This window comes from Lissotriton helveticus, chromosome 3_1 (assembly GCF_964261635.1).
Source record: "Lissotriton helveticus chromosome 3_1, aLisHel1.1, whole genome shotgun sequence".
In the NCBI taxonomy this organism is placed as follows: Eukaryota; Metazoa; Chordata; class Amphibia; order Caudata; family Salamandridae; genus Lissotriton; species Lissotriton helveticus.
The window spans coordinates 149,088,563-149,114,699 of record NC_136061.1 but is presented as its reverse complement, the minus strand read 5'-3'; the positions used below and the strand labels follow the sequence as shown (position 1 = coordinate 149,114,699).

The following is a 26,137-nucleotide window of genomic DNA, read 5'->3' as shown; positions in this document are numbered from 1 at the left end:
GTTCGGCGAACTGATTTAGAGGGTTAAGGTTAGCCCTAGTTTTGTGCACCAGTGGTCAGTGTCTTGCATGGCTCTGAGTTTCTGGCGTGTATAGAACTGACCTCAGCGTGCGAGGACGGCGTCTAAGTAGCTGCCGCAAGGGGATACCGGTGACACGACGCCAACGACGAATGTGAAGCCGAACCGTCGCCACCTTCCGACTCGTAGAGGTACTGCTGAGGATCAAGTCTGACACCTGGGGGTAATTCTAAGGTAAGGAATCTATAACTAACTAATGTTTCTTACAGATACATCGTTACGGAAGGTAAATAACCTGTTCAACACACCCCGTAATTCCAAGCCCTTTGCAAACATTTCAAAAGCCCTTACTGGTAATGAGGGCTTGAATGTTAGTCCTTTCATCAGAAAAATTGCATGTGAGAACTTATTTAAATGCACCTTTTTTATTGTACTGTAAGCATTGCAGACATTAGTTATATCTTATTTAGGTTTCCCCAACTAAGATATCTTTTAATGAAATAGCAGTACCTATTGTTTTGTATTAATGTTTTATCATCATGTTTCAGAAAATGTCTCAGGGGCTCATTTCACCCTCTTCTGTTCCCAGCAGCACTTTGGTAATATAAAAGGGGCCACAGATGCTTGTGGGCCCCTTCTATAATATGGATTGTTCTGGCGCACATCTTGCTTCAATGTGATCAATTGGGGGCATTCCTTCTTTGTGTAGGTGTGTGGCCCCATGCAAACGGGGAAACATTTTGTCTTTGCGCCCATGTCATATAACACATGGAAGCACGGAGGCAAATGATAAACAAGGGGGTCCTGGGATGATTAAATCCCACAACGCATTCACCCGCAGGCTGGTGCAGTAACGTAAAGCAACCACCCGCAAAGGATGCCTATCTTCAAAGAGAGGCCCATTCAAATTCAGTTAAAGGTAAGCCATACTTTACCCATAAAAAGGCTCAACCTGTCAGAGTTTACTCGTGGGTGGGGGAGAGCGGGGGCTCGATCGGGGAGGGGGTTGTGCGGGGGCGGGTGTTTCAGTTAAAATAAAAAACTTACCTTTGCTGGCCCGGTCCCGTGTCGTCAGTCCTGCGTCGTCCTCTGCAACAGGTAGCAGGCAGCTTCTCTCCTCTGCCCTCAGCCAATTATAATGGCAGCGTTGTGATTGGCTGGGACGCCGACCGCACAGGCATCTATGGGGAGGTCATTTTCTCCATGTAGGCTGCATGCAGCCTACATGGCAAAAATGGAGAGTGTGCATGACTGGTTTGGTGAGGGACTACAGCAGTGGGCTAGCCACTCCTCCCCAGCCTTTGAGCAGGCTCACCCCCAACCAAACCCTTCTGCTTTCTCGTGGAGCGAGAAGCAGAAACATAAAATAGTATTTATAATACCATTTTGTGTTTCTGCTTCTCGCACTGCGAGAAAGCACTGGGGCGACGCTCCTCTGCCCACATGGAGGAGCCACCCCTCTATGGAATTCGCATCTAGATGCTTTAATGTCTACTTGAGTTATTGATAAATGCATCTGCAGTTGTGCAATATTATTATTTAATATAAAGAAATATGATGTGTATAGTCTTTAATTAGTCTAGCTGATAAAAGCTCTTTACAGACCAGTCATGACTGATCTATAATCACCATGGTGATTTTGGAAAAAGACTCTTATCACATAACAGTCTGCTCTGACATCACAATACCCTCCTCTTAACTAAGTCTGGGCGGAGTTTACAGAACTCCGCAAAGTTTAAAAAAAACTCTGTCACGCTATGTGGAGCTCCACAAGCGGAAAAGTGCGTTACATAAATGCAGTCTGCTGTGATTTTCAGCACCAGGTGCTTGTCCGCACTGTGCAGTCATCGCGAATGGCACAGCTCAAGCAGGCGCTGCTTCCATTCTGCTGCTCAAGTAGATTTTTTACTCGAGCAGTAGCTTCCTCAGTGCGAACGGATAGGTTCTCAACACAAGCGGTTGCGAGCATATGCGAGCACTCGCAATGAGAAATCTGACCATCAGCATTCAGAAATCTCACCAGGAGGTTGATTTTCCATGATCGCACTCACCTAAGGCACAGTGAGCATGGTACCCACACCCAGACCCACATCCAGTCATACCACCACACTCAGGGTGTCTCACTTAGAAAATTATTGAATGGATTGCTAGAATTGATCCCAGTCACTGATACCTACTTGAGCCTTAATTTCTTCTTTTTCCTTGCACATTAAGCCACTCCAGACAGATGTCAACCTAATGCACATCACACTATCCTGGTTGAGTAGGAAATGCCAGGCCCCTGATGAATTCCAGGAAAGCTGAAACCAGTATGGGATTCTGAGTCTGGTTTTCTTGTTTTCCCATCTAGAGGGGACCTAACCTGACTGTTCAACATGGAGATTGCTTGGTAAGCACTAATTGGCAAATTAAATGTTAGTTATGTTATGTTAGTCCACAGTAAAATGGGCAATAGCTGTGTCTCAGCATTGTCTTATACCACTCATATGGAATTAAAACATGACACAAGATGGTCCAGTGACATTGCATACAAAGCTGCAGTTTACAGTTGTCAAACCAAACCAATCCATTCTTTACATATTTTGGATTACATCTGACATCAAATAAGTTTGCTTTATAGTCTGAGGTAAAGCCTGGCATAAACTGTTTGGGGGATGTGGCTGTCTGAGAAATAACACATCAAAAAGAAAGTTAGTAAAGGAAGGAGAAACACAAGGTGCAAATCAAGTTTACACAAATAATAGTACTTATATAGTTATTACCCACTAGGTAATCAGAGAACAAAGAAAATAGGAAAGTGTAGAAAATATTAATTGATTCAGTGAGTGAATTGGACAAATGTTAACATGGACTAAATCAAGCTCAATTGAAATCTAGGGAAACAACTGTAAATAGTTAAAAATGACTAATTAATAAACCTTTTACTGAGTGGTACTTAAATTCACAAAGAAAACAATTTTCTGTAACAAATTCCATATCCTGACTTACAGAGTGAGGATTTGCAACCTAGTTTAACCATAAAGTGCATTTACAACAGTTGAACATATTTCACTAGGATGGATTGTCCTCTATGGTAAATTTAGCATTAGTGAAGGGATAGTAGATATTTCACTGTAGTCCACCTCCTGAAAGTAGGTGGGCATTTATATAAATCTTTTTTTAATATCTGTTTATTGATATTTTAACATTTCACATGATAAAATGTACATATTGTTGGACATGACATCCTTGCTGTGGTTTTTGCACAAGTTTTATTGCCTTCCAGACTCCTGTTTTGCTGACTACATTTCTGGCCTTTGGACTCTGCACTTTTTGCCACTGCTAACCAGTGCTAAAGTGCTTGTGCTGTTACATGATAACTTTGCTTTACACCCAACTGTCATTTTAGGTTTACGTCCCCCTGTTTAAGTGGTACTACTTGTACCCAGGGCCAGTACATTAAATGAGACTAGTGGGCCTATAGCACTCATTGTGCAACCCACCCAAGTAGATCTTTAAAAATTTCTCAGGCCTGCCATTGCAGTCTGACTGTGCAGTTTTAAACTGCCCTTGACGCTTGACAAGGTAAACCTCTTGCCAAGCCCAAATTACCCTTTTTATGACAGATGAATTATCCTTAGGCTAGACCCTAAACATCCTAAAGGGCAGGGTGCTGTGTATTTATTCTAAAAGTTAGACATGTACTTTTAAGTTCTACATGTCCTGATAGTAAAACATTCCAAAATTATACTGTGAGGTCTACCTCTCCCTTAGGATAACATTGGGTTAACTTATTATATTTAACAAGTGGAAACTTTCTATTGGGAGCAGGTGGGAACATCGAGTTTGGTGTCTAAAGAATCGTAATATAAAGCCCTCGGAACTGCCACTGCCTGACACATCCTTGACACAGGATCTCACAATGCTCTGCAAACCAGGATGTAAGGTACTTTTGTCATTAGGCCTATCTTGATCCCTGTAGGTGGCCCGCACTCCATCGTGAGCAGACTGAACTTATGACTTTGTCCCGGTCCGGTGCGTCAAATAACCACAGTTTGCGCTTTGTGCTTTTAGGCACTATTTTCACTTAACTCTTTCAAATTATTTATCTCCGATTCTACTGATTGGATCTTTGTTGTTTTGGTCTCAAATCATTTATTACATTTTACTCCATTTGTCTAAATTGATCTGGGTTTTTTCACATGTTGTGTTTTCACTATATTACTGTTTGAAGTGTTGCATGAATACTTTACACATTGCCCCTAAGTTAGGCCTTACTGCTTTGTGCCAAGTTACCAGAGGGTTAAGCACAGGTTCATTTGGGATTTTACTTGTCTATCACCCTGACAGAGATTGTGGTTTCTGTTTAAGTAAGGTTTCACCCCTCTCAACCAGTAACCCAATTTCCAACACATATAAATATCATTTTACACGATTTTGAGAGAAAACCAAGCACAATCACAATTCCGCTCTAAAGTACAGTCCACCACACTAAGGTATTAGGGACTTCATCTTAGAATAACACACTTAGACTATCGCACAATTTGATCCGTTGTTTGCGTATTCAGTTTCAACTATTTATATCAGCATTCGATCTTAGCTTAGCAATGTCACTATGACCCATCAAGTCCTCCAGATCTGTGCATGCTTATCGGGTCAACCCCTTTACTTGTATTAAGATTCTTCCACTATGTCACCGTAATCCACAACTCTCAGCTATGCAGAAAAGAGAGGAGCATTCCTCCAATAGGGCAGGAAATCCCTTTTGACCGTAATGCAGCCAATATCGATTCTGATTAGGTGCATCTGCCCTGTACAACAATCCCATTCCAGAAACACTTCAGTTAGCAGCATTTTGGGGTCTTTGTCTATTGGGATACTGGCCACCCATTTTAAGGTATCCAGTAGCTGTGAGCAATAGGGCAGTTCCACACAACATGTAGCAGGGAACCTTTATCTTTCCTGCACCTTAATCAATCGGTGTTTGTGCCTTTCCCCATCTTCCACAATCTATCAGTAGTATAGTAAACCCTGTTGGAAGATGGTTCATTAGTAAGGGAAGGTAGATACCCACATTTAGTAATAACACCACAATCACAAATAAGGTCCAGTTAAGTTATCAATAAATGAATCCTTGCTGAACTCTTGGTAGCTTGGCTGCGAGCAGACAGGCTTAATTTAGGAGACAGGTGTGTAAAGCATTTAAAAACACCAATACGTTAAATAAGTAAGACACAACACATAATAAAAATCCAACACCAATTTGTAAGTGTAGGAAATATTGTTATGCTTAAAAAGGCACCAAAACAACAAATATCCAATGGAGAAAACCAGAGATGAATTTTTAAAGATATATATAACGTATCTTTGTTCACCCAGGGGTATCTTGGCACTGAATAACAGATTTTTATTGTTACCCAACTCAATGGTACTCTTGTTATTGACCTCAGAAGGATGAAAGGCTGAGTGGACTTGCCAGGATTTGAACCTGTGACCATGAGGTCGAACTTAGGTTCCTACGGTAGACGCATTAGTCTACTAAGCCATCAGAATAAATACTTTCTAGTGCCTAAAAGCCAAAAGCACCAACTTGGGACATCTGGTTGGACTTGACTGGGAGATAGTAAAAGTTTCAGAACTACCACGATGAAGCGCAGGTCAAATAGAGTGAGCGGGAGGGCCTGGTCAAGTTTTTACCTTATGACTTTCTTGGAGCTTTGTCTCTCGGTGTGCTCTTCGCTAGGCTGGCTTGAAGTTCGACGACGGAGGCTTAGCTTGGCGCCATGCCTTTTCAACTCCTGAAAGTCTCATTGACGCCTAAAAGGTTCGGAGCTTCAGCAGGACACACCAAGTTGTGATGTGATGTCTCCGATTTGACTAACGATGACGAGTCTGTCAACCTATGGAGCTTTTGACAAAAATCCTCCAAATTATTCCAAACTTCTAGATCATCTTTCAGAATGTCCTTTTGGGCTATTAAAGGGTCACACCAATCCAAGGTTTCAGAATCTCTGAGTTGCTCCTTGGGAAGTTGGGACTACAAGACCCACAATGCACCTTGCCAAATCCTTTAAAGTCCATTGGATGCTGTCCGACTGGGTTCTTCTTGGTGGAGATGATGCAGGTGGAGCAGGTTTAACCAGTTTCTTTCGGGGAGGCCACTTCTCAAACTTTCAGAGTCAGGCAAAGTCCTTCTTTTTCTTTTGAAGCCCAAAGTGAGCAGCAGAGGCAGTCCTTCAGAATGAAGTACTCTTGGTGCAGACCAGGGGTTCAGCAGGCCGGTCCTTCTTGTTTCTTCGAATCAGGGATCTGAGTTTCTGGGCAGTTCTCCCATATGTTTCCAGACTTCTGAGCTGGCGAGCGGGAGACAACTCTTTCCAATGGGGTGCCAGGTGCCACCCTCAATGATGACCACTTCCCCTTAAGTGTGACAAATTCTTGTCCCAAAAAGCACTGTTCCATAAATCCAAAATGGAGAAAATATCTCCTGGAGCTGAAGGTCTGGCTAACCCAACCTCCCATGCACAGTGTGGCAGGCACCATGGGATGCCCGCAACAGGGTGCACGGTTTTCCCCACCCACCCCTTTCTTCAGTCGGAGACTGTGTTGTCGGTCGGAACACAGGCTCCCATTAAAGTCAAAGGGAGTCCGACCGAACGTTGTTCGAAACATCATAATCAGTCGGTTGGATTCCCCGAATCCAATTCAGTCGGAAACCATTCCGTGACCGAGTCGGTCGTAATGCTTTCTGATTTACATCGTAATTAACCCCTTAGTTGTTTAAAATATTGTTTTTAAACTATTATGTTTTTTAGAATATATTTTAAATGTATATGACATTATTTTTTTGTTTAATTACTGTTTATGTTTCTTACTATATTAGTTAAATTTTTAGCAGTTATGAAAATTAATTTAATTAAATGTTGTGTCGCGGGTTGTGGGTTTATTGGGGTACAGGGTGGGCAGTAATAAATTAATGAATCTTTTTTCATTAGTATCATTTATTTAATTGATATTTCATTTTGCTATTAATTTTTTATGTAAATGTTTTTGGGGATGCGGCATTTATAGGGGAGGTAATTTATTTGTAATAATTATGTGTTAATTAATAATTAATTAATTGATAATTGGTTATTGCGTAATTATTTTTTTAGGTGAGGGTTGTGGGGTGATAGGGGTAAAGGGTGGAAAGTAATTTATTTTTAATTATTTAATAATTAGTTGTTAATTAATAATTAATTAATTAATAATTAATTATGTTAATTGTGTCATTTTTTTGCTGTGGGGTTATAGGGGTAATGGGTGGGAAATAATACATTTTAATATATTTAGAATTGCATACATAATATTTGTTTAATTGATAAATAATGATGTTAATTGTGCATGTACATTTTCTTTAAATTTAGATGTGGGGTTGTGGGTTTTGTAGGGGTATGGGGTGGGCCATAAATTAATTTTACATTTTTAATATTAAATATATTTATATTTTGTGTTCAACATATTTTTTTATTTATTTACTGTTTTTAATTATTTTAATTTTGTTTAAGATATCTTACTTGTTTATGTTGCACTGACTGGAGTGGGAGTAGTACATTTTACCCCTCCACAATCCAACACTTTCCCTACTGTTGCACTGACTGGAGTGGTATTAATAGATTTTACCTCTCCGCAATCCAACACTTACCCTACTGTTGCACTGACTGGAGTCTGAATAGTAAATGTTACCCCTCTACAATCCAACTCTTTCCCTACTGTTGCACTGACTGGAGTGGGAATAGTAAATGTTACCCCTCTGCAATCCAACATTTTCCTCACTGTTTCACTGACTGGAGTGGGAATAGTAAATGTTACCCCTCCGCAATCCAAAACTTTCCCCACTGTCGCACTGACTGGAGTGGGAATAGTAAATTTTACCCCTCCGCAATCCAACACTTTCCCTACTGTTGCATTAATTGGAGTGGGAATAGTACATTTTAGCCCTCCACAATACAACACTTTCCCTACTGTTGTACTGACTGGAGTGGGACTAGTACATTTTACCCCTCCACAATCCAACACTTTCCCTACTGTTGCATTTGCTGGAGTGGGAATAGTAAATTTTACCCCTCCACAATCAAACATTTTCCCTACAGTTGAACTGACTGGAGTGGGAATATTGACATTTCCCCTCTGCAATCCAACACTTACCGTACTACTGCACTGACTGGAGGGGGAAAAGTACATTTTATCCCTCACAATCCAATACTTTCCCTACAGTTGCCCTGCTTGAGTGGTAATATTACATTTTTCCCCTCCGCAATCCAACCCTTTCCCTACATTGCACTGACTAGAGTGGGAATATTAAATGTTTCCCCTCCAAAAGCCACACATTTTCCCTACTATTGCACTGACTGGAGTGGGAATAGTAAATGTTACTCTTCCGCAAACCAACACTTTCCTTTATGACTGGAGTGGAAGTATTATTATTTTTTTTTTTATTATAATATTTATTGTTTTGTTAATTGTACTGGGAATAATACATTGTAGTATATTCCAATGTTATGTTTTTATTATTTTTATATTTATTGTAGTTAAAGTAGTAAATCTTATTTTTGTGTGATGTTAATAATGTTTTTATTGTTGGGCTGTGTTAGGTGGGTGTACTTATTTTTATATTTATTTAGTGTAAAAATGTTTTTTATTTAATGTAGTGGGACATGTATATGTACTACGGGGCAGAAATTTTACCGAATTACAAAAAGGGTGACCGTTCTGTCCCGTCCAATTATCGGCCAATCAGCCTAATAGATGCGGTGCTAAAAATAACTGCCCGCCTAGTTCTGGGACGCATCCAGTTATGGATTACTGAATTTGATATTCTGACACCACTGCAGGCGGGATTCCGTAGCCATGTGGGCACCATTGACCAAGCATTCCGGTTTGTGTTGCTTTACTGGAAGTCAGTTTGTATTGGGGGGGGCAAACTATATGTGGCCTTTGTGGATCTTAGGTCCACTTTCGACCTTGTCCGGAGGGCAAAGCTGTGGGAATGTTTACTGAAATTGGGTATGCCAGCTGAACTGGTGAGGCTTTTGGTGAGTCTCCATGCCCAAACATTCGCACAAGTACGCTGGGGTAAACCTGGAGAGGTGACTGATAGATTTGCAGTGGCAAAAGGTGTAAGACAAGGGTGTGTATTGGCCCCTACCCTTTTTTTGTTATTTATTAATGGGGTCACAAATTACTTCTCTAATTACCCTACAGACGCCCCAACCCTGGCAGGGATAAAAATACCATTCCTCATGTTCGCGGACGATACGCTGTTAATATCGAAAACGAGACAGGGTCTACAGTCGGCCCTGTCTAGGTTTGAATTGTTTTGCCGTGAGCATGAGTTAGAGGTAAATGTATCCAAAACCAAGTTTATGGTTTTACGTGGGAAGAACTCTGTCACAGTCAGGGTAAAAATGGGTGGAACCACCCTTGAACAGACCTCTCTATTTACATACCTCGGCGTAACCTTTAGTGAGAACCTTAGCTGGACCCCGCAGATTGATCTTTTAGCCCTAAAACATGCTCAAATTGGTGGAGCCCTACTTAAATAACATAAAAGCTCCTATACAAGGCCTACAAGGCCTATGTCTCCACTCATGAAGATCTATTGCTCAAAAATGTTACCTTCAGTCTTGTATGGTGCAGAGCTATGGGGCTTCGGTAATTTAGACCCCTTAAAAGTGGCCCAAAATAAATTTCTTAGGGCGGCAGTAGGACTACCGCAATCCACACCACTTATACCCCTTCTTTATGATTTAGGGTGTCAACCAGTGGAGGATATAGCAAGATATAGACCCATAGCGTTCTGACGGCGCCTGTGGATTACGCCAGAACTCGTGTCTGGAAGTTAAGGATCTTCAGGGCTCCCATAAGATAGGCTGGTTGAGAGATCTAAGAACTACCCTATATGATATGGGGTTGGGGGAATTGTGGTCTAACCCGGACACAGCTACTTTTCCCACAAAAAAAGTGTTGAGAGGCATGTATTGGGAGAGGATTGTTTGTAAAAGGCATTCCATAATGACATATGGTTCTCTTACGGCATCCTTTGTGTTAGTAAAGGATGCCAGCCAGCTGGAAAATTATTGGGAAGTCATCACTAGGCCTTTGGACCGCAAGTTATTCAATCAACTTAGAGTAGGGTCACTTCCGCTTAGGGGCCTAACCAGATCCTTGGGCCATGATGGGTCTGGTCATTGCCAACTGTGTCTAGAGTTGGGCGAAACAGTTGATCATTTTCTTTTTGTCTGCCCTTTGTACCACGCACCAAGACAAAAGTGGTTACGCCCAGTATGTAGAACACTGGGCACACGCTCTGCGAAAACAGCCAGTAAAATTTTAAAAACAGATACATCGACACTGGTTGTAATTGGGGTTGCGAAATTCTTGGGCTGGGCATGGATCCTACGGGCAAGGTTGATCAAGTCTCTTTCGACAGCTGTGTAAACCGCGAGCTGGAACAGTAGTTTGTTGTGCCAATGAATGATATGTTTTTTTTTTAACTGTTTTTATAACTGGTTTTTTTTATTATGTAAATGAAGTCTTGATGCCTGTGATTTAATACTACTCTTAGCTTGTTCTTAATTGTATATTAATTTATTGTCTTAACACATTGCTCACATCTTTGTATCTGAACTTTTTATCTGTAATTTTGATACATTATTGGTTATGTTGTATGTTGTGTAGCATGTCTTTTATGATGAAATATCGAATAAAGACTTCTTTGACTTGACTTGTATATTTACTTTTTTGAATATTTCATAATTTATTTTATGTTTTTATAATTTAGATAATTATGTGTTTGATGTATTATAATATTTAAAAATGTCAATATTTCTAGTTTGTAAATTATTTTATAATTGCATAAAAAATATGTGTTTACTTTTTATTTCAAATTAAATAGTTAAAAAATATATATTTGATGTTTTTGGGATATTTACATATGTATACATATATTTTTGATAATATATTATTTACGTTTTGATATTATCACTTAAAATATTAGTTTATATAAATATGTTCATATACATTCTCTGTATCACAGAGTAATAAATAATGTTGCTACAGGAGTCTGTGCAGAGCATAGTGATCAGTGGCATGTTTGATACATTTAATTTGTATTTGGATCCAACCTGTACATACGGGGTAGATATAGATATAGGTGTTAGACATGAATTGCTTATTAGACATCTATATGATAACGCAATGGATACATGTCACACCTTAGAACAATAACAATATATGTATTTGTTTTTAAATCCATGTATTTTACAATGAATTTCCTCTGTAGGTGTATTTAATATTTCTTCGATGTCTATGAATTTTAATGTCACGTGATGTTCACGCCACTGGCACTGTCACTTTAAAAATGCCTATAAGTCCAAATCACCATGTCATGTGAACAAGGCTTGCGTGAGTTGAAACGCGTTATGACAACGTTGGAGTAAAAATATCTTTTTTGCACTTATCTCGGGTCCGTGTCCATTCTTGGAGCCATCCACCTGATGACGGAAAGATATATATATATATATATATATATATATATATATATATATATATATATATGTATGTATGTATGTATGTATGTATATATATATATATATATATATATATATATATATATATATATATATATATATATATATATATATATATATATATATATATATATATATATATACCAATTCAAGAAAAATCAAGAACTATCCCACAGACACCATTGATGTTTTTAGTGAGGCAGTCATAGCAGATTTCAACGATTTAGCCAAACATGCGAAATCAAAAATGCAGCATTACAATGTACCACGGAAACATTGCAATGCTATTAAATCCTTGAAATAAGATCCAGATATTGAAATAAAGCCATCAGACAAAGGAGGCAACATGGTTGTCTTCAATAAGCAACAGTATTACAGGGAGGCGATGTGACGGTTGAGAGACAAAGAGTGTTACACACCTATTAAGCGCAAGGTATATGGAGTGTGCATCAACACATACCATCAACTACTAGGAAAATGGAGAGATGATGGCATGTGAAATCAAGATGAATATCTGTTCCTCCATTGTGAAACACCAACCCTACCAACATTTTATCATCTTCCAAAAATTGATAAGGATCGCCTTAACCCTCCAGGAAGACCCATTGGTGCCTCAATCAATCAATAGTCTGCTAGAGAACACTGCCATCTGCATAGACTCCTTCTTGGCCCGGTTGGTAAAGGATCTGGCATCCTATATACAGGATACCCAAGACTTTTTAAGACTTATTGAAGGAGTGACATGGGAAAATGATATGCTCTAGATAGCACCAGCTTATACACCTGCATCCTACATACAGATGGTCTTACAGCGGTCAAATGGTTTTTAGAAAAAAGACATTGGAAATTTATGGACCACAATACTATGCTTTTTGATATGATATATTTTTGTTTGCATAACAATATCTACACCTTTGCAGGGCAGCTATACCGACAAAAACGGGGTACAGTTATGGGTACGTGCTTCACCCCCAGCTACGCAAATTTATTTGTGGGGTGGTAGGAGAAGCACGTAGCCTGAGGAAGAAAAATGAGCTGTGGTTGGACAAGATTATACTATGGTCACGGTATGTTTATGACCTGTTTGTTGTTTGGCGCGGTAGCCGCTCGTCGGCTGAGGAGTATATTGCCTTGCTGAACAACAACAATCTAAATCTGGAATTTACTGGTAACATTAGTGACTCCTCAGTCAGTTATCTTGACCTAGAGGTATACATAGAAAATCAGACACTACTGACACGTCTTTTTAGAAAGCCGACGGCGGGGAAAGCTGTTCTTCTTGCAAGGAACCATCACCCAAAGAGCTTAATAAAAAGCATACTCTATGGGGAGCTTTTGCGCCTTAAGCACAATTGCACCACTGATGCTATCTAAAGATGAATCAATACAACGTTCCAGAGAAAGAGGGTCTACCTGGGGAGATTTAAAACAGGCAGAAACCAAGGACCAACATATTAATAGGAAAGATCTTTTAGTGGCCAAAAATAAAACATTTCTGCCTAGTGATGCCCCTGCAAGAATGATCATGAAATGTAATGAAAAATATATTCAAATCTTTAAGAAAAATTGGCACATTCTACAGACAGACAGTATTTTGAAGCACCATCTTCCAGAACGTTCACCGATTACATATAAGATCTGTGATCATTTAGTACACAGCCATTTCAACCATTCACCATCAGTAAAGAGTAAGTTGGGAATTAAAGGGTTCTTCCCTTGCAAAAACTGCAAAGCGTGCAAAAATAGTAGCAAAAAGACCACCTTTGAGGGCAGACCGGGGGATCCTAGACCTGTCCGAGAAATTAAGCAGTTTCTGAATTGCAATTCTGATTTTACAGTGTATTGTCTAATATTTCCCTGTAAAAAAAGATATGTCGGCAGCACGATTATCCAAACAAAGAAGCGCATATTAGAACATGTGCGTGCTATTACGAACAAGGATGCCGCATACCCTGTTGCTAATCATTTTGAAACACAGCATCAGAGCAATAGGGACGTGTTAAAATTCTACTGCATAGACAGGGTGGAAAGACATGAAAGAGGGGGGGACAGAGTGAGAAAATACCGAGCTCTGGAGTCACGATACATTATCGACCTCCAGAGCAAAGCTTCAACAGGATTAAATAATGACTAAGAACTGTGGACCCACTTAGAGTAAATTTGTTGTTTAGTGGGCATACATTTGTACACATATGCTGAGAGGAGATAGGGTAATGGACACCACAACATAGCATAATTAGGGGATCCTAATGAGAATCTCTGTTGCCCCTTTTCTGAAATTTCCTCACCTCTCCCCAACGCATCCCTATTCCTAATTGGATTACACAGCCATCGTGAAGGACCATTCAGGGCACAATTGTGGAAGACGTTAGGGTAAAAAGGAAGCAAAATTATATTGCTATAAGGATGAAAATCACCCTAGTCCTATCACTATTAAGTGAAAATTCCTAAAAATTTCTTGCACAAGCACTTTGCACTTTTTTTTGTTTGTTTGCACTGTATTGGTTTTAATGTATTTAACATACTATGAGATGGCCGCCATGAATTTTATACTCAATGTTGCATAATTCTGTTCTTTATGTTTATTACCAACATGTGACGTATGAGGATTTTAAATACTAGCTTGTTTGCAAAAAGAAACTGACATTGACGAAGCCGTGAGGCGAAACGCATCTGTCAGGGGGGGGTCTGCAAAAAATAAAGCATCAGCTTCAGATTCTTCGTGTGTGCCTTCAGTTTTTTACACCTAACCAAGGTGTGGTGTTGGAGATATAAATATATACTATTTGAATTAATCACAAGCACATTGCACATTGCACGAATATCATGCAAGACGTGTGGCAAGAACCTGCTTTGGCACTCTCCGCAGTCTGAGGAAGACGCTTGATTTGCTCCCTATGTCAGCTAGGAGGGCCCTGGTCCATGCCTTGGTTACGTCCAGGCTGGACTATGGGAATGCCCTCTATTTGGGAGTGAATGCTAGGTGTCTCCAGAGACTGCAGTACATCCAGAATGCTGCCGCACGCCTTGTATTGATGCTTCCCAGGAGATCTTCCTCCAAAAAGGCTCTGGAGACTTTTCACTGGCTGCCTTTCAGGGAGCGCATTCAGTTTAAAGCTCTCTGTATCAGCCATAGGATTGTTCAGGGGATTGAACCTCGTTTCCTGCGCAGTTTGCTTACACCGTACGCGCCAACTCGGCTACTGCGGTCTCAGGGTGTTGGTCTGATGCATGTCCCTAAGATCAGTAGGGCCAGAACGGGAGGTAGATCCTTCCGATTCTTGGCGGCCCCTAGATGGAATACCCTTCCCCTTACACTCCGAATGGAGCTCTCGGAGGAGGTTTTCCGGAAGGAACTTAAAAACTTTTCTGTTCCCAGGGATTTAGATCTGCTGAGGGGTCTGGTATGCTCTATTGGGGGATTGCATAGGCCATTGGATAGCGCGGGGACACACTGGCTAGTGTAACCAGGCGCTGTATAAGCTCAGTATTATTATTATTACTATTATTGCACTACGATATCCAGAAGGCCATGTTTTGGCCACGCCCACTGGGGCATGTGATTAATTTAAATAGTGCGTATGTAAGAGTTTGTCATCATCTCCAGTATACAACACGCCACTGAGGAAGGGAAAAGGAGTTTCCCGAAACGCGTCGGGCGATTGAACTGTACTGAAGCGAATCGCTGTGAAGCCCTTTGCGTGCCTGCTGCCATTAAAAAGAAGTGATCAAACATTGTTTTCCTGTGGCCTCTGTAAAATGGGGAACCTACATTAGTTGGATTTAATAACGGCTGACCTCGGTCGTTTACAGTGGCCCACCGCAGATGACTAGGTCTTTTTAAACACCGACTGGAGTCTGAATAAGAGGAAGGAAGCAAGGACGGTATCCTTCACAGGCGAGTGTCCGCCTTTTCACGATGCCAGCAACAAAGCTGAGCATTGGACAGCAGCGTATCCGCAATCATCCCCTTGGGAATGATTGGTGTTTTAATTTTTGGACATGATGCACACACCCACTAGGGTAAAAGGGGCATTGCACTATGATATCCTGAAGGCCATGTTTCCAGCCACGCCCACTGGGGTATGTGGTTAATTTAAATAGTGAGTATGTAAGAGTTTGTCATCATCTCCAGTATACAACACGCCACTGTGGAAGGGAAAAGGAGTTTCCCGAAACGCGTCGGGCGATTGAACTGTACTGAAGCGAATCGCTGTGAAGCCGCTTGCATGCCTGCTGCCATTAAAAAGAAGTGATCGAACATATATGTGTGTTTATGTTTTTAGAAGTAGGTTTATTTGTTATATTTGTTAAAGTATACATTTAAAAATATTTTATTTTTTATAAACTAATGTTAGTATGGAATATATGTTTATTTTAAATTATATGTATTTAAAAATTGATATTTAATACAACTATATTATTATAAACAATATTTTTTTTCCGATATTTTTTAACTTACCTTTTTAAGTATAGGCAGTCGATATTGTTGTATTCTATATTTTTAACTCAGTATTTTTTTCTTCTATATATTTTCCTCAATATTCTGTCAGTGATCTGAAATCAGTAATATTGCACCGTGCTCTGCATGTTTTCCTGAATTCTGCACTGTTTACTAGGCATATCTGCACTGTTTTGTTACAGGTAGCTATGAGCCCAGAAATACTGGGATTCTTGTAGTTCTGTTTAGGCTGACAAATGGAGTTTAATCTCGAAAACAGGATTTATAGGTATCTGATTCAGGCTCTTAATGGTATGTATTTCAGCTGTGTAAATCTAAATTATGAAACAAGTTTCACTGAGATCATATTTCTGCAAGCTTGCGTAAGCCTTCAAGGACTATTGGTATCTTTAGGTTTACTTTTTCCAATGTCTAGGGACCACAATCATTATACTTATGGGTTTACTGGTGTTACCTTTTATTTTAGGTATCTGAAAAATTACAAGAGACCAAATCACTGAGGAATAAGCTTGTCGAGCTCAGGAATCAGCTGCTTCCGCTATCTAGTCGTGGGGCAGTTCTCTTCGCCACGCTAAAGGCTCTCAGACCTCTGGCAGCAGAATACCAGTTCTCTTTGAGGTTTTTTCTACAGCTATTTGACAACGCCATTGGAGCCAGAGATGTGATAACGGAGTGTGACGTACAGGTGAGCTAGCTCATTCAATGGTAAGCACAGTTATGAAGGAACTGCATGTTTTAAATAGAATCACTGATTACATTGAATTGTGAAAAAATCACACTTGTGTGGTAGAATACTGCCATGCTGTGTAAATGTATGCTAAAATATAAAGATTTTAAACTTTGACAGAACTGAATCCTATTCTTATGGCCTGATTACCAGTCATAGGGCCTGATTACGAGTTACTTGTTATATTCTGAACCGTGTGTAAAACCCTATTTTCGGACTGGTCAGAATTCCTAGTTTAAAGGAATTTAGTGTATCCGATAATTATCAGATGCGTTAAATACCTCAAGCATACTTACAGTTCGGAAGGTCAAACCTGCCGAAATTTAACAGGGGAAATGTGTACGTCATTTAGCATACCATGCCATGTTTTGCGTGTTAAACACCAAAATCCAAATGTTTCTCTCTCAGGGGATCTCCATTGATAATCATAAGCACTAAATAGTTCCGCCCACATGCGGGGATCCCGGAATACTTATTTACACTATATATTCTTAAGTATAAATGTTCCCCTTTCTTCAATAATGCCTGGAGAGACACTGAAGACAGTAATGTTTTGCATTCTGTAAGATGGCTATATTGGCCAATTGCTTCAGATTGCATTTGAAAAAGTGTAATATATATGTAAAAATAAGAAAATTAACTGGAATTGCGTTATTTTACAATGTAAATCTCTTTCACAAACCCATTTTTAAATGGAAAAAGATGAGCAAGGAGTGGACAATGTAGCCATGTAGGCTGCAAATGTGCAGATATGCAAAACAGAGACTGCGCCTTTATGGGCTCACAGCCCACCTGTATCCCATCATGCCCAGCAGGTGTCAGTTGCCTCAGTTCTTTGTTACTGCTCCTGATGACAGAATCTTGGCACAGCAAGATAGCCTTTTTGGCTTATTTCCTGAAAAATCTCACTTAAGATTTTTGACAGCTACTTTACTTGTTGGATTTCATCTGTTCAAGTGTTTTTCTGTCATTTCCTACCAGAAATTGTTTTCCTTAGTCAAATAAAATGCTATCCTTATTTGACAAGAAGCCTGACTGTAGTAGAAAGAAGACTGAGTCAGACCCATATGACATTTGTATCATATGCCCTCATGAGAGTCATGTGCCTGACAGATGTCCACACTGCAAGACATTTTCCACTCGTACCATGAGGGACAGGGAGAAGATACACCTCCATGGGACAGAAGAACGAACCAGGCAGCAACAAGCGTAGTCTGAAGGTGGGATGTCACAAGAGCGAAGAGAGGGTCAGTCCTCTACCATCACTCTTCCACCTTCCTCTGAGGACTCCAGGTGAGGGAGATCCAAAAAGAGATACCACCATCAAAAACGAGGTTGTTTCAGGTTGACTTGAGTACTTGGCAGTTGAGAGAAAGTACAGTGCCTACATGCTCACCGATGAGAGCTGGAGAAGTGTGGCTCAGGGGTTAGAGGCAGCAGACCCGGAAGCTGAGATCGGTCCTGGACCAGGGTTCAATTCCCCGCCTCGGCGGGTCTTGGGCTAAAAATTTCACGGACTCGATAATTCTCGCCCCGGTGCCTCCTCGACTCACGGGTTCACACTCTGCGACTCTGGGCAATAGCTTGCTTAATCTCCACAACGGCCCCTCGCGGCGGGATGCCTGACTTTCACCTTGTGGATACCCTGCTATCTCACAGGGGAATACCAGGAAGGGTTCCCTAAGCAAGCGCCGGGAAACCCACAGCGGGTAGCTGTGCGCTATATAAGCTCAACTACATTTACATTTACATTTGATGTCGACGGAGGTTGATGTCGAAGGATACCACGACGTTGGGACACAGGAGAAGTTCAATGTCGAGAAGTATGTTGACGTCAATACATAAGAGAGAACTGTGAAAAAAGTCAGAAAATCAAGATGTTTACCACCCACCTCTGACTCTGAATACTCCAGGGCGTATTCTCCATAATGCTTTCCCACAAAGCGAGCAGTCCCTCAAATGGTGGTGCAAACCAAAAAATCTTGTATTTGGGATGCCCTTTCATCAGGAGATTCCCTCTCAGACAGTAGTAATGGGTGCCTCAATATTAGGTTGGAGAGAGCACATAGATTACCTTCAAATTCAGGGATCCTGGTCTCAGAAATAAATTACTTATGATATCAATGTCCTCGAGCTACAAGTGGTTCATCTAGTGCTGAAAGCTTTTCTTCTGTCCTTCAAGTTGAAATCCCTTCTTGTTCAGATGGACAGCAGGACAACAATGTACTATTTGAACAAAGAAGGGAGAAGATGACACAGAGCCTTGTCTTATGAAGCTCAAACAGTTTCGAATTGGTTGTTACTGGAGACCTGAGCATTACTGCAAGCCATCTCCCAAAAGATGGTGCAGTTCATTTTGCACAACAAATCACGTCCCAGTAAGTTTACTGGACTGGTATCACAAACTACAAATCTTTGCATTTCTTTGAAATTCCCTATTGTGATCTCCATGGGCTCAGTAACTGGGGTACTAATCAATTGATTAGACACGCCCACTACTTGGATTGCTTCTCCCGAGAGGGGTAGGTTTGGAACGTCCGCTGTTCTCACAGTAGAACGGGTAACACCAGTGTCCAATAGAAAGGTGACATCATTTCCATCAACCTTTCCTTCAATGTATGGCCCTGACTGGTCTACCGGCAAGGAGGCGCCAAGAACACACTCCTCGTCCTCCCCTCTCAGGCCCCGTCAGTATTGGTCGTCACAGAGAAAAGTATCATTCAACAAAAACTGCGAAGTTGCTGCATTTCTATTCTCATTGCCTCCCCAGATCTCTATGTCATCACCCTGTGGTGATTTTCCCTTATAATTTGGTTTTGGCGCTCGGGGCAATTGACTTGCCTTTACCTGATGCTGAGTCTTTCTTGGTTTTTCATTCTGCGTCTGTGGAGTTAAATCAGTGGTTTGGGTATTATCATGCTGTAAATATGGACATTCGTCTCTCCAGTGCCCGATTTCTCCGCACTGGTGGCAGGGAAATTTCTTTTTAGCTTCCTCTCTGCTCATTTATACCTTGGGCTTCCCCCCACTCCCAGAGCCTTTATTTTGGGTATTCTTATTCATTTTATTCATTTGCTTTTCCTGTTGTTCTGCTAGTTTCACTTGTGCCCACATGACCTTTTCCTTTAGTGCCTTTCGCTTATCTGCCATCTCGTCCTCACAATACTTTGTGTACCGTAAGACCTCATCCATTTTCTTAGACTGCCAACAAATCTTATTGTCTTTGATCCACTGGCAAATTTCGGGTCTTAAACCGTTTACAAACCTGTAAATGAAGTGGGTCATATCCTTCATCTCGATGTTATCTATACCACTGTAAGTTTTGAACACTTGTAACAGTCTTTCATAAAAGGAGTGCACAGACTCATCCCTTTCCTGCGTGGTTCTATCTATTTTGGTCCAATCAGTTTCCTTTGCAGGCACCTTCTTTTTCAGATGTAACATGACCTGATCATATTTTCTCATCACCTCATCAGAGGGAGCACCTGTTACCGGGTCCCTATCATACTCTTTGTTGGGCCAATCAATGGCAACCTTGCATTCGGTCCATAAATCCACAGGAACCACAATGACGAAAAACCCATCCAGGTCTTTCCACAAGCACTTTTGCACCTTTACAAACCTTTCCACCTGCCTGTACCAGTCCACAGGCTTTTCTCGTAATTTTGGAAAGTCATTGGTAAAGGACACAATATCCTGTCTGGACCATGGAACGTGCACATATTTTCCACCTGGCACTTCACGCATAGGGTAAAACTGCTCAGGTTTGTCAGCTTCCTTTAGAACGAACTCAGAAGGCGTCTGTTTAGATCTGGCCTCATCTTTCTTCTTTGCCCACCTGGCTTTCCACTTTTCTACGTCTCCCCATTTTTGCAACACAGTCAATAATTCTTTAGCCTGCGCCTTTTTCCCTGACACATTCATATTTTCCAGATCTTTGTCTGAAAAATCTGCTCTATAGAGTTTCTGCAGTGGCTTTGATTTTGAAATATCGATTCCCATACTAGCTGCAGTGTCTGTTAATTTCTCATGGAGTACTCTGGTATTCCGGGTAAAACTCTTGCCGATAAACAGCAACTCTTCTTCAGAATAGGTATTTAATCTGTCTAAACCTACATTTCCTGCCATTAGCTCTTCCATTTCTATTCTCAGCTTGAAGATATCTAAAGGTTTCGACTGAGGAGTTTGTTTTTCTAACTCTCAACTCCATCTTTCAATCTCTTCAGGAGTCACCAACGTGACACTCTTGGTACCCAAAGTCGATTCAATTTGAATCTCCCTCGTGTTGAAAGGATTATGTCTTTTCTGTAACCTTTTTCCTGCACCCCTAATGGGCAGATCCATTAGCGAGACCTCGGACTCACATTCACTGGTCTGGTCATCCACAATTAAGGGCTCCGGTCTTGGCTGTGCTACAACTGGATTAATAACTGGAGTCTTCGGACTTCCCTGTCTATCCCCATACAGCGGAACCACTGGTCCAATAGTTACCGGGATTGTCAAGGCTTCAGGACTTGTATTTAACTGGGAGATTTTCTGAATTATCTCGGCTCTCTGCTTAGCTAGAGCCTCTCGTTCCCTGTCCTCCAGTATCCTGTCTAAAGAATTGTCATGTAATACCTGCGGGGTCAAAGTTGGGGCATAACTCGGGGCAGTAGGATGTGTCTCACTTGGTCCTTCACCGTAATTAGGTTTTGGGAACAGACTTCCTGTGCCTAGGGATCTTGGTTCCTCCTCAGACGGAGGGCTTGAGAACGGAAGTCCTGACGTTGAGGGCCTTGCCTCACCTGCGTAGGGAGGTCTAGTGCAGAAGTCTCTTTCTCTCGAATATCTTGACTCCCCACTAAATGGTGTTCTTTGACAGATATCTCTAGCACCTAGGGGCCCCAAACCCTCATTATAGGGAGGTATTTGACAACCCTCTCCTACACTTACAGATCTGGCCTCTTCCCGGGGAGGAGGTCTCCGAGAATTATCCCCTTCACTAGAGGGTCTGTGTCCTTCATTACAGGAGGCGGGCTTCTCATAAACATGTCATCTAATAATTCATCATCCGACTCCCCAATGGGCACCCAATGTTTGCATTTTTCTGTTCTCTTCTCTCCTGCAGGAGGACCACCCATTGGCATCATTGGAAACAGCCCTTCTACGATCATATTCTGTCTCCACTGTTTCATCTTTTTGTCTCTGGTCTCTTGTTTCAGTTTTGGATAAAATTTTGTTAACCCTTTATCCATTCTGGGCTTGTCTCTCTCAAAAGCTTCGATCTCCCATTCCTCTAAAGCTTCGTACTGCGTTAATCTAGGTCTGGGATGTAAGTCATTCATTCGGGTTCGCAAATTAAATTGAATCCTGCCATTGAATGTACCTTCTAACGGAAAAGTCAAAATTCCGTCATCCTTGGTGTATTCCGCCCAGTTTTCCAACCATACACACGAGTGGTACCCTTTATCAAACATCATGAAAGATGCGGGAGTATTAGGTGGCGGAATGACAACACCTTCTCTGGTTTTAATCGGTTTGTCCTTTTTAAAATAATTCTTTACTTTGTTTACAAGGGATAGTTTTCTCTTATTTCCGTACATAATATCGGTTTTATGCCCTTTCCACTGATCGTTCTCAAACCCTAAATGTCGTGGATCAGGTCTAGTATGCGGTCTATACGAGTGCCACATACGATTTCTACTAGTGACTCTGTTTACAAATCACCTCCAATCCAAGTGCGTTTTTTATTTTCGTGCAACCAATGAAGTGCACGGTTTCAAATATTCTCGACCAATGGGTGCGCGGCCTTTCGCGAGACAGGTTCTCACGCTTCGGCACTCACCCCTCCTTTACAATTCCAGCTCCGCTACACACCCGCTGCGTCTACCAATCCCAGCGCGGCACAGAGTGACGCCAGAGCAGCTCCGCAACTGACTACCTCCCTCACAAAGTAACGGAAACTTAATTTCTTTCTAAAAGTGCAAGTGCTATGTTATTCAACAACGAATACACATTCGCCACTGTACTCAAGTATCTAGACAGCAAAGATTTGTTTCACTGCAAGTAAACTACTTCCATTTACTTTTCACTCACTACGGATAGATCTCTTCTGCCTACCCTTCACTCAAGCATTAGGAACCTGCTACTTCTTCGACTCATCCACTTCTTTTCGGGATATATATATAGAGCCTAAAGTTTCACCAGCGAACCCCTTTGCTATCACCCAAACTCCGACGAAACTGCTACTCCTTCCGGTGTGACCCTTACTAGGTTTTTCTCACAATAGAAGTTTTGCCAGTGATCTTGTCGCTATCATTTATTCAAACATACATTCAGAAAAAACCCTAGTTAGTGCTTCCAGTTCTGCCTAACCTGCACTAACTTTTCTCGAGCCACTGACCTCGCAACGGCGTGGATTCTCTTTCCACCCGTTATTCAATTCCCCGGGGATTCCAGACAAACACTAAACAATTACTAACGAGTAGGTTAATACATGAATCAATATAACAATAAGAAGAACAATTTAAAACATTTCATAATTTTTCAAAGCAAAGCATTTCACGTGAGTGATCAGTTCACCAAAAATGTTTACCTTTTTTTTTTTTTTGCAAATAATTTTCTCGTTTAGCAGCATCCAACTTATCTAGCTTAACTAGTCCTACCTAACTTTAACTAGTCCCTAAACCATATCTCTGCTACCAGAAAATTACTGATAGAGATCGCAGGTCACCCAGCCAGTAATTTTCACCATACACGTACCAGGCCCATATTTTTCCAATTTATCATATACATTAATCGGGTGACCTAACAGCTCTACTACCAGTAACCCTGGGTTCCTTCCTATTTATTTCTTTTGTACCCGACTTACCAATCCACCGTTACGGGTACCTATGACCACAATGGATCAGGGAGCTGCTGTAAAAGAAAAGGCAGGCAAAATACAATACTGACTTTTATTTCTTCTGTATTCATCAAATAACCACAGACTACTGGGAAGTTTTAAAAGTTTATCTTAGAAATCAGATTCTGAGTGTATGCAATTTACAACGAGAAAACAATCTATAATCAGAATAATGAAGAGCACATAACCATATAAAAGAAAAACTAAGGCAACCATTTATGAGTCTATAGGAAAGTGATAACAATGCGATCTACTAAATAGATTTCAGAAGAGGGATCACAAACTAGACCTTTACGGTTTTAGAAAATACTGCAAGGTAAAGATTGGAAATCCTATACATCTATAGGAGGGGAAAAATGGAACACGCTATAGTTCTAGCATCATTACGTCAAATCAGATTTCAGGAGAAAAGTATATACCACATTTATGATTCATAAACAGTATGGAGAGAATTTATTCTAAAAGGTAGGGAGACATAGGAACATGCTAAGGAAAAATATACTGTGTGATTTTTATAGTAGGTTGCGAAAAGCATGGAAAATTTTCGTATGCAAAGAAATGTCTTTATTAAAGCAAAGACAGAAAAATAGAAGGTGCAGTATAGAGTTTTCACACTATATTTACCTAGAAAGGTGTGCAGACCAACCCTGGCCACGGATCAGTCAAGGACAGGAAATACCCCAAGGAAGGACAGTCATCTATGGGACAGCAGGTGCAGATTGGACACCCCAGGACAGGACAGGAAAACCAGATTAGGATCAGGACAGGACCACCAAGGCACGACCAGCACCCGCAGTTCGGAAGCAACGCCTGCGCTCCACCCTCTCTGCAGCTATCAGTCAGAACCCCGATTGGGTTAGCGAACTCCCCAGCAAAGTGCTCCGCGAGCACTTAAGGTTTAGTAAAACCTTTAGAGCCTATGGTCAAATTCGGACAGAGTGCTCCGCAGCGCTCTGTATTAAGTCACCTATTGAGTGCGTTGGGTCAGTGACAGGTCAGCTATTCAGACAAGTCGGACAAATTCTCTAGCTAATCCTAGGCTAGTTATACTGTTTTCAGGTCAGTGTACCACCCCCCAAATGTTGCAAGTGTCAGAATCCCCAATTTCGATTGGTCCCCAGGTAGGATAGGCTAACACACCAATCACAGTTTACGTCTACAAGCTGAATTTTACATATTTTGGAACCGCCTATTGAATTTGGGGTTCCCATGACCGATTCTGCAGAATACAATAGGAAAAATTACATTTGTAACATTTTTAGCTTCTCCGGCTGGGTGAAGGTGCATCTTCCCAGGCACGTCTTGGCAGGGACCTTCAGTTGGCACCCTGTCAATGCCACTGCCAGAGTTCGGTCATGCGCAGACTATCCTCTTAATATGGAGTCTTGAGCCTTGCATCAGACCCTTAATACCGCGGTACAAGTAAGCGAAAACAAATTAAAACATAGAAATAAATGAATTCACTATATATCATGAAGAGCTACTTTATACTTCTCAAATCAGAAAAATATACTATTGCATTATAGTTAGTGCAACAGACAATAACACGAGAGCATCTGCACAAGCTTCACCATGTTAGAACACCGACAGCCAATTTAGATGCAAGCACGCATGTGCACATTTTCCCACCAGAACTGCAACTACGTCACGTCACGTGAGTGTGACTAACGCATGCGCAGAAGCAAACCCTCAAGCGGCGGCCATTTTAGGGACACAAGTTATTCGTATTAGTAAACACATAGACAAGCATCACTAAGATACATGCATATCCGAAATAAAAGGAAATTAGTAAAACGTACAAATTGAATTATAGGATTATAATGTGATTTCGAGGTTCTTGATTTAAGCAAGTCGCGTAATATGCAAAATCTTGCTTCATCAACCTCACATAGATTTGTTCACAACCGCACAAAACAAAAAATGCCCAAACTTCGCCTCGCGGTACTACCAACCAGGGACTCTGGGATATAACCTATGGATCGATTCGTCCAGCAAATTTCTCTACGCTTTTCCTCAGATTCCCCTAATTCCATCAGTAATAATCAAACTGTCTTACTTGAGGACCAGAGTGATTTTGATAGCTCCAGAGTGGCCCCGACAGTGGTGGTTCACAAACCTTCTTCACATGGCGAAGCGCCCCCACATGAAACCACTGTGCAGACCAGACCTCATGAAATTCAGAAGTCAAATTGTTCATTCCAATCTCTCCTCTTTCAGTTTGGGAGCATGGCTCCTGAGCTAGTTCTATATAGACATTTGAACCTTCTTTAAGAATGCATGAACATTCTCAAAAAAGCTAAGTGCCCATCATCGTGTGCAGCTTATTTTTTCAAATGGAAGAGATTTTGTATCTGATGTTTTAACAAGATCTATGATACGACGATGTGCCAAAAAGAAGCAATACTTCCATATTTGCTTTATCCATACAAAACAGGCATACAATTCTCTTTTTTCATAATTCCTGTTATTTAAGACTTCTTAAAACAGTGTTGTGC

General features: G+C 41.0%; 1 protein-coding gene across 1 annotated transcript in view; it reads left to right on the top strand.

The window, feature by feature from the left end:
• LOC144822741 (uncharacterized) overlaps positions 1-26,137 on the top strand; it is a 2,085,503-nt gene that overhangs the window by 1,203,179 nt on the left and 856,187 nt on the right. The window contains exon 80 of the mRNA XM_078680596.1: positions 16,496-16,714. Within this exon, the coding sequence (XP_078536722.1) occupies positions 16,496-16,714 (219 nt within the window). The remainder of the gene's footprint in view (positions 1-16,495; positions 16,715-26,137) is intronic.